We start from the raw sequence: 8,835 nt of genomic DNA, 5'->3' as shown, positions 1-8,835 counted from the left end.
TCCTGGCGCAGCCGATGCATGTGCAGACGGGCTAGGAGCTGCCACGGGGGTCCAAGTTGCTAAGCCGCTAATTCGCAGCCCTGGATAAGCTGTGGCCGCCGAGTCGAGCGGCAAGGCATGCTATGTGCCCCCGCACTGCCCCGACACCCCCGCCTCTGCTGGCGCGGGGTCCCTGGGGACCGCGGAGTCCTGCGATTGTGCAGGGTGAGGCGGCGCAGGCTCTGCCTGTGGAGCCGGGGGATTTTTTCCGGATCCACCATCATTTGCCCCAGAAGCCCAGTCAGCGGGGTCCCCCTCGGACATTCCTCCATCACTCATCACCGAAATAGGCGAGCCAGCTCTGCTGCCACAGTCAAGGTCTGTTAGCAGAATAAATAATGAACACCAGGTCTGGTATAATTCTAACACTGCTGGGTCCCCAAATGGGAGTTAGTGTCAGACAGCACAGCCAAGTTCCTGCCATAAGGCAAAGTCCAGGGCACTATCTCTGTCCATGGAAATCCCTTTTAAGGTAGCCCAGTCTAATAATTCCCGAACTGAATTTTCAGAAATGGAGGTTTGCATTACACTGAACACACCTTTCCAGACTGTTACCACAGCATCGGTTTGTGAGCTGCTGTTCGCCATTTCTCAGTCCTGTCGGACCTCCCGGTCCCGGGGGGGAAGGGGAACAGCGTACCTCTAGAGACATTAGGCTTGGCTCGCAGCAGCAGGACACGTCAGAGAGTGCAGATCACGTCGGGCAGCACCAAATATTGCTGCAGGCCTTTGCCCTAGGGTATATCACTGTGTACCGCAGCCATAGGGAGGAGGAGGAGAGAAGATCCAGCAGGCAGGAATTGTGCAGCAAGATTGATTTATTTAATTATTCTACAAACTCTTTTATAGACTTTTTTCTTCACAATCTAATTGGACAAAGGATCAGCCACCCCTTGGGGTGACTGGCTAAAACCCTAAAACATCCATTGTCAAAATATTTTTCTACTATACCATAAACAAGACTTTTCAAGGCTGCAGGTGGCTTGGTTGTTTACATAACTCTGCTGCCTTTTCTATGAGAGAGAAAAGTCTCTCATGAACTTAGAAAATAGCAAGAAAATCCTTGCTAGCAGCATTTTTGTATCTACATGGGATGGCCGGGAAAAGGGGAGCAGGGGCGTCCTGATGTCCAGAAATGGGGGATTCAGGGGGTCCCAGTGCTGGGGTCCCAGGCCCCCCTCGCCGCTCCAGGAGCCCCCAGCCCCAGCGCTGGAGCCATCGCGCTGCTCTGGGCAGATCCCGGCGGCGCAGGCTGGGAGATGCGGCAGTGCCCGAAGGGAGGGCGGGGGAACGGGGGGATCACAGCCAGCTGTCCCCGGGGAAGGCTCTGTAAATACCAGTGAATCCCAGTCACCCCCACCGTGTTCCCAGCCAACCCCAGTATGGTTACAGACGATCCCAGTACATCCCAGTTGAGACCAGCATGCACTGTGTCACTCCCAGTGGCTCCCAGTTCCTCCCAGAGTGTCCCCAGCATGGGCCTGGTAGATCCCAGTTACCCCCAGTCAGGATCCATTCACACCCACCATTATCCCAGTATGATTGTAGCCACTCCCAGTATGATCCCAGTCACTCCCAGTATGATGCCAGTGGCCCCCAGTGTGATCCCAGTCACTCCCTGTCAATGCCAGCACGACCCCAGAAGCCTCCAGTATGATCCTGTGACTCCCTGTCTCTCCCAGTATATCCCAGTCACCCTTAGCATGCTCCCAGTCACTCCCACCTCCTCCCAGTTGCTTTCAGCATGATTCCAGTTGCTCAAACCCACTCCCAGTCAATGCCAGTAAGATTCAAGTCATCCTCAGTGTGATCCAAATCTCACCCACCATGGTCTTGGTTGTTCCCAGTGTGATTCCAGTCACCCCCGTATGGTTACAGTCACTCCCAGTATATCCCAGTTACCCTCAGCATGTCTGTAGTCATTCCCAGGCACTCCCAGTGAGGTGTTAGTTATCCCAGTATGATCCCAGTCACGCCCACAATATCCCAGTTGCCTCCAGCATACATTCAGTCATTCCAGGTTGCTTGCAGCATCATCCCAGTTTCCCTCAGTTGCTCCCTTTCAAAACCTATATGATCCCAGTAACCTCCAGCATGATCCCAGTCACATGCCAGCACTCCCAGCATGGTCCCAGTATAATCCCAATTGCTTCCAATCACTCCCAGCATGCCCCCAGTCACTCCCAGTTCCTCCCAGTTGTTCCTAGCATGATCCCAGTTGCTCCCAGCTGCTCCCAGTCACCCTCAGCATGATCCCACTCACTCCCAATATATCACATTTGCCCCCAACATGGTCTCAATTGCACCACGCAGGATCCTACTCACTCCCAATATGATGCCAGTAGGATCCCAGTCTCCCCCACTGTGATTGCAGTCTCCCCCAGCATGGGCTCAGCTGCTCCCACTATGATCCCAGTATGATCCCAGTACAAACCAGTCAGTGCCAGTGGTGCCACTGCTGGCATCCCCCAGCCCTCTCTGCGTTCCCCCTCCCGGCTCTCCAGGCTCTCGAGAGGAGCCCCAAGGGCTGCAAGTCCCCACGCAGGGTCCCCAGCAAGGCCCAGTTTGGATCTGCAGCCCCCAATGTTCCCAGTTTCCCTCTCCTTTTCCCCGGGCCGGGTTCCCCCGCCCCCAGCGGGTGGGAGCAGCCGAGAGCCCCGCGCTGCCCCATCCCGACCTGTCCCGGCTCCATCCCCGCTGCTCCCGCGGGCTGTGAGGGGCTCGGGAACGGGGCAGGACGAGGAGGAGGGAGGGAGGAGGGGGAGGTGGGATTGGGACGGGGCGGGAGGAGGAAGAGGAGCAGGAGGAGGGAGGAAGAGGCGGAGCGGCAGCGGGAAGCTGGAAGAGAGGAGGAGAGGCGGAATCACGCGGCTCCAGCGCTCGCTGAACTCGCAGCCCCCCGGGCCCATCGCCCCCCATCCCGCAGGTGCCGCTCGGGCGGACATGGGGGGTCCCCGGGAGGTGTTTGTGGGGGTCCCGGTGGCGGTGCCGGCAGAGCCCCGGCGGGGGCAGGGGGATGCGGGTCCCCCCGCGGTGGGGGTTGGGCTTCCCGGGCCGGGCCCTCCGAGCTCTGCCGGGGCCCCGTGGGGAGCGCGCGGGGCCGGCGGGGGCGGGGGGACACCGGTTTGGGGAGCCCCGGGAGCCCCGGCTTCCGTAAGCGGGACCCCAGAGAGAGGAGAGCCCCAGGAGCCCAAAGCGGGGAGCCCGAGAGGGGGGAGCCCTGGGATGGGCGGGACCCCGGCGGGGGGGTCTGGGGGCTGCAGGGGCGGCATGGCCGGGAAAGGGGCTCAGGGGTCCCGGGCCCGGAGGTGGCTGCTCCCAGTAGGAGCCCAGTCAGTCCCAGTATGATCGTGGTCACTTCCCCTCCCTCCCTGCATGATCCCAGTTGCTCCCAGTAGGAGCCCAGTCACTCCCAGTCATTCCCTATTGTGATACCATTTGCCCCCAGCACGCTCCCAGTTGCTCCCAGTTCCTCCAGCTTTCGTCCAGTGTGTTCCCAGTTCTTCCAGCTGCCCCTAATATAGTGCCAGTCATTCCCAGTATGATGCCAGTCTTTCCCAGCAGGGCCCCAGTCACTCCCACTTGTTCCCAGTTGCCTCGAGCACGGTCCCAGTTCTCCCCAGCACATTCCCAGTTGCTCCCAGTGTGGTTGCAGTCCCCACCCGCATGGTCTCAGGCACTCCCAGTATATCCCAGTAGTGCTGAACATTCTCGTAGTCATTCCCAGGCACTCCCAGTTACCTCAGCATGGTTCAGTTGCCCCCAGTATCATCCCAGTCACTCCCAGTACATCCCAGTTGTCACCAGCATGTACCATGTCACTCCCAGTTCCTCCCAGTGTGTGCGCAGTTGGCTCCCAGCATGGGCCTGGTAGCTCCCAGTTACCCCCAGTCAGGGTCCATTCACACCCACCATTATCCCAGTATGATTGTAGCCACTCCCAGTATGATCCCAGTATGATCCCAGTCATTCCCAGTATGATACCGGTGGCCCCCAGTGTGATCCCAGTTGCTCCCTGTCAATGCCACTATGACCACAGGAGCCTCCAGTATGATACTGTGACTCCCTGTCTTTCCCAATATATCCCAGTCATCCCCAGCATGCTCCCAGTCACTCCCACCTCCTCCCAGTTGCTTTGAGCATGATTCCAGTTGCTCACTGCCACTCCCAGTCAATGCCAGTATGATTCCAGTCACCCTCAGTGTGATCCCAATCTCACCCAGCATGGACCCAGCTGCTCCCCCTGTGATCCCAGTATGATGCCATTTGCCCCCAGAATAGTTCCAGTTGTTCCCAGTTCCTCCCAGTACCATGCCATTTGCCCCTAGGATAGTCCCAGTCCCTCTCAGCATGGTCCCAGTCACACCCAGTTGCCCCCAGTGTAGATCCAGTCACTCCCAGTGTCCCTCAGCATAGTCCCAGAGTTCGCCAGCATGGTCCCAGCTGTTCCCAGTGTAGTTTCAGTCACTCCAGTATGGTTAGAGACACCCCCAGTATATCCCAGTTGCCCTCAGCATGCTCCTAGTCATTCCCAGGCACTTCCAGTTGCCCCAGTAAGGTTCTAGTTACCTCAGAATTATCCCAGGCCTTCCCAGTTTCTCCCAGTTACCTCCAGCATGATCTCAGTTTCTGTCAGTTGCCCAAAGTGTGGTCCCAGTTGCTCCCAGTATGGTCCCAGTTGTCCCAGTTGTGGTCTCAGTCCCCTCAGCATGGTTCCAGTACCTTCCAGTTGATCCCAGTTGCTCCCAATGTTTCCCCATTTTCCTCCCAACATGAGCCCAGTAGCTCCCAGTAACTCCCAGTCAGGTTCCATTCACACCCACTGTAATCCCAGTGGCTCTCAGGATGATCCAATAGGACCCATGGTCACTCCCAGTATGGTTCCAGTCATTTCCAGGATGATCCCAGTCACTCTCACTACAATTCCAGTCACTCCAAGTATGATCCCAGTCACTCCCAGATACTCCCAGTATTATTCCAGTCATGCCCAGAGTGACTCCCTGTCACTCCCAGTCTGGGCCCAAATGCTCCCAGTAACTTCCAGTATGGTTTCAGTCATAGCCAGCACCTTTCCAGTCAGTCCCAGTCTGATTCCAGTAGGATCTCAGTCACTCTCAGATACTGCCAGTATTATTGCAGTCACTCCCAGTATGATCCCAGTCAGTTCCAGTGGGATCCCAGTATGACCCCAGCATGGGCACAGCTGCTCCCATTATCATCCAGTGTGGTTCCAGTTGCTCCCATTTATGCCCACTGTGGTTTCAGTCTCTCCCAGTGCATCCCAGTTGCTCCCAGCATGTTCCCAGTCACTTGCAATTGCCTTCAGTGCAGTCCCAGTTGCTGCCAGTATGATCCAGTATGATTCCAGTCTCCCCCAGCATGGGTCCAGCTGCTCCCACTGTGATCCCAGTTACCCCCACCATGGTTCCAGTTGCTCCCTGTTCCTCCCAGTGTGATCCTGGTTGAAACCAGCTGAGTATAGTCCCAGTCATTCCCCATATGATCCCAGTCACTCCCAGCATGGTTCCAGTCATGCCCAGTTCCACCCACTGTAGACCCGGTCATTCCCACTCACTCCCAATGTCCCCCAGTGTAGCCCCATTTCTTCCCAGCATGGTCCTGGTTGTTCCCATTGTGGTTCCAGTCATTCCCAGTATGGTTGACAGACACTCCCAGTATATCCCAACTGCCCTCAGCATGTGCATAGGCATTCCCAGTCACTCCCAGTGGCCCTAGTAAGGTTCCAGTTATCCCAGTACAAACCAGTCAGTGCCAGTGCTGCCACTGCTGGCATCCCCCAGCCCTCTCTGCGTTCCCCCTCCCGGCTCTCCAGGCTCTCGAGAGGAGCCCCAAGGGCTGCAAGTCCCCACGCAGGGTCCCCAGCAAGGCCCAGTTTGGATCTGCAGCCCCCAATGTTCCCAGTTTCCCTCTCCTTTCCCCGGGCCGGGTTCCCCCGCCCCCAGCGGGTGGGAGCAGCCGAGAGCCCCGCGCTGCCCATCCCGACCTGTCCCGGCTCCATCCCCGCTGCTCCCGCGGGCTGCCAGGGGCTCGGGAACGGGGGACCCAGGGTGTGGCTGGTGCTGGGGGAGGAGGAGGAGGGATGGGAAAGGAGGGATGAAGAAGGAGAGCGAGAAGGGATGGAAGCAGGAGAAGGAGGTGGGATTAGGGAGGAGAAGGCGGAGGGATGGAAGAGGAGGAGCGGGAGGAAGAGGAGGGACAAGGGAGGATCAAGAAAAGGAGAAGGAACCATGAGGTTGAGCACTCCCTGAATTTGCAGCCCCCCCCTCACCTGTGGGAGCATTGCCCCCCATCCCGCAGGTTCCCGGGGAAGGGGAGCTTGACCCAGATATCCTGGTGGTGTCCCTGGGTTGGGTTTTTTTTTGCAGGGGGATGTTTGGAGAATGAAGAACTCCAAAGCTGAGTAGAAAAGTGGCGGGGGGGTGGGGGGACATTGGGGGGTCCCAGTGGTGGCTGCTGGCAGAGGCATTCTGGAGGAGCAGAGCCCTGTGACCCCCAGGACCCCAAAGTGGGGAGCCCAGAGAGGGGGGAGCGCCGTGATTTGCGGGACCCTCAACAGCCTGAAGAGGGGCAGGGGGGACTCCTTGGAGCCCATCACCCCCAGCATTCCCAAGTGGGGAGATGGAAGAGGGGGGAGCTTTTCGGATTCCTGGGACTCCCAGCAGCCTGGGGAGGGCGGGGACCAAGTAGAGAGGGGGACCCCCAATACAAGCGTGACCCCCAGCAGCTGGGACAGGGGGAACCCTGAACACCAAAGGGGAGGGACCAGAGACAGGGAACTCCTGGGAGGCTTTTTCTGAGCAGGTTTTTATGGACACACGATGCCTGGTGGCTTCTAGAGATGGACTTGGGCAGAGGGACTTTCAAACTCAACGTGCTCATCCCTTGTTTTCCCCCAAACCAGGATTTCCCATTCCCAAACCTCGGCCAGATGGAGGAGGAGGCTGCAAGGAAGAGCAAGATACCCCGGGACCCCCAGGCAGGTGAGGAGGAAGTCAGTGCCCCTTTCCCCCTCTCTCCTGCTCCATCTCCCAGCCCAGCATCGCCCCCGGCTGCAGGACAACCCCGCTGCCGACGCCGTCCTGCCAGGGACGGACTGGGGGGATCTCCTTGCCCTTCCCTGTGGCACGGAGGCAAATCCCATCCTCTCCTTGTCCTTCCTCCCCAGACAAGGAGCTGAGGACGGAGCCCAGGGAGGACAAATCCCCGCGGCAGAACCTGGTGGAAGAGGCCATTTTGAGCAGCTCCCTGGTGCAGGAATCCAGTGGGGAGGAAAAGCCCCAGAGATGCCACAGGAGGAGGGGCTGCAAACGCAGCCCAGGGTGCTCTGAGGAGGAAAGACCAACCCTGTGCCGGGAAGGTGGCTGTAGATCGAGCCAGAGCTCAGACCTGGTGGTCCATGAGCAGCTTCACACTGAGGAGAAGCCCTACAAGTGCCTGGAGTGTGGGAAGTGCTTCAGGACAAGCTCCAACCTGATCCGCCACCAAATGATCCACACTGGGGAATGGCCCTATGAGTGTGGGGAATGTGGGAAGGGCTTCAGATGCAGCTCCCACCTGATCCGCCACCAGATGATCCACACTGGGGAACGGCCCTATGAGTGTGGGGAATGTGGGATGAGCTTCAGTGAGAGAGGCACCCTTGTTATCCACCAAAGGAGCCACACCGGGGAACGGCCCTATGAGTGCCCTGAATGTGGGAAGAGCTTCAGCCAGAGCTCAACCCTGGTTGTCCACCAGCGGATCCACACTGGGGTGATGCCCTATGAGTGTTCTGATTGTGGGAAGAGGTTTCCGAAGAGCTCTGGTCTCATCGTACATCAGCGGATTCACACTGGGGAGAGGCCCTTCTGCTGTCCTGAGTGTGGGAAGAGGTTTCGGAGCAGCTCTAATCTCCTCATACATCAGCGGATTCACACAGAGGAGAGGCCCTTCCGCTGCCCTGACTGTGGGAAGGGCTTCAAGCAAAAGTCCCACCTCGTCACCCACCGACGCATCCACACTGGGGAGAGACCCTACGAATGTCCTGAGTGTGGGAAGAGCTTCTCAGACAGCTCTACCTTGACCCAACACCGACGGAGCCACCGGTAAGGGAAGCCCTGCGAGTGCCCCGAGTGCAGGAAGAGCTTCATCCTCTATTCCAACTTCATCCCCCAAGAGAGGACCCACGTTTGGCAGAGCCCTGGTGACCCACATTCCCTGTGATCCAGTTTGGGAAGAGCCCTGGCTGGTGCTCTCTACGTCCTCCTGGATCCCCGTAGGCACCTGGGTGAATGCAGGGGCTGGAACATCCATCGGGACTCTGATTGAACTCGGAAATTCATTGGGAAGAGCTGATTTGTTGAGTTTATGGCCTAAAAATTCTCACCTGCTCTGTTCAGTTGTTTCTTCTGTTGGCATCCAGCAATCCTGGATGATCTTGGAGGTCTTTTTCAACCTAAATAGTTTCCTCCTTCATCCTGTCAAAACAACCAAAGCTGGGGTAGAAATAAAGAAATTCAACAAAGATATATAAAGTGGCACGATTTTACTGGGATTTGGGGGTGAATTTGGGGTTGGTTCAGGGGAATATTCAGGAGGATTTGGGTGTTGTGAGGCCATGGGTTGAGCAGACAGGGCCATGATCTCATAGTTGTGCTGGCAGAACGTGTCCACCTGAGCCCATCTGTTCTCCAGGGATTGCGGGTGTCTGTCCCAGTCCCTGGTCTGGGTCTCCCACACTTTGGGTGTGCCCCCCAAAGTGCCCAAATCGCTGCTGAAGTGCCTGAGCTGCTCCCA

General features: G+C 57.8%; 1 protein-coding gene across 1 annotated transcript; it reads left to right on the top strand.

Moving 5' to 3' along the window:
* Window positions 1–2,869: 2,869 nt before the first annotated feature.
* LOC309583822 (uncharacterized protein) lies at window positions 2,870–8,513 on the top strand. The gene is made up of 3 exons (XM_082299649.1): window positions 2,870–2,965; window positions 6,962–7,040; window positions 7,226–8,513. The coding sequence occupies exons 2-3, from the start codon at window positions 6,989–6,991 to the stop codon at window positions 8,146–8,148; spliced, it is 975 nt and encodes a 324-aa protein (XP_082155775.1). The 5' UTR covers window positions 2,870–2,965; window positions 6,962–6,988; the 3' UTR covers window positions 8,149–8,513.
* The last annotated feature ends 322 nt before the right edge of the window (window positions 8,514–8,835 follow it).

This window comes from Coloeus monedula (genome assembly GCF_965178545.1).
Source record: "Coloeus monedula genome assembly, chromosome: 33".
Taxonomy (NCBI): domain Eukaryota; kingdom Metazoa; phylum Chordata; class Aves; order Passeriformes; family Corvidae; genus Coloeus; species Coloeus monedula.
This window is presented reverse-complemented; position numbering and strand designations above follow the sequence as displayed.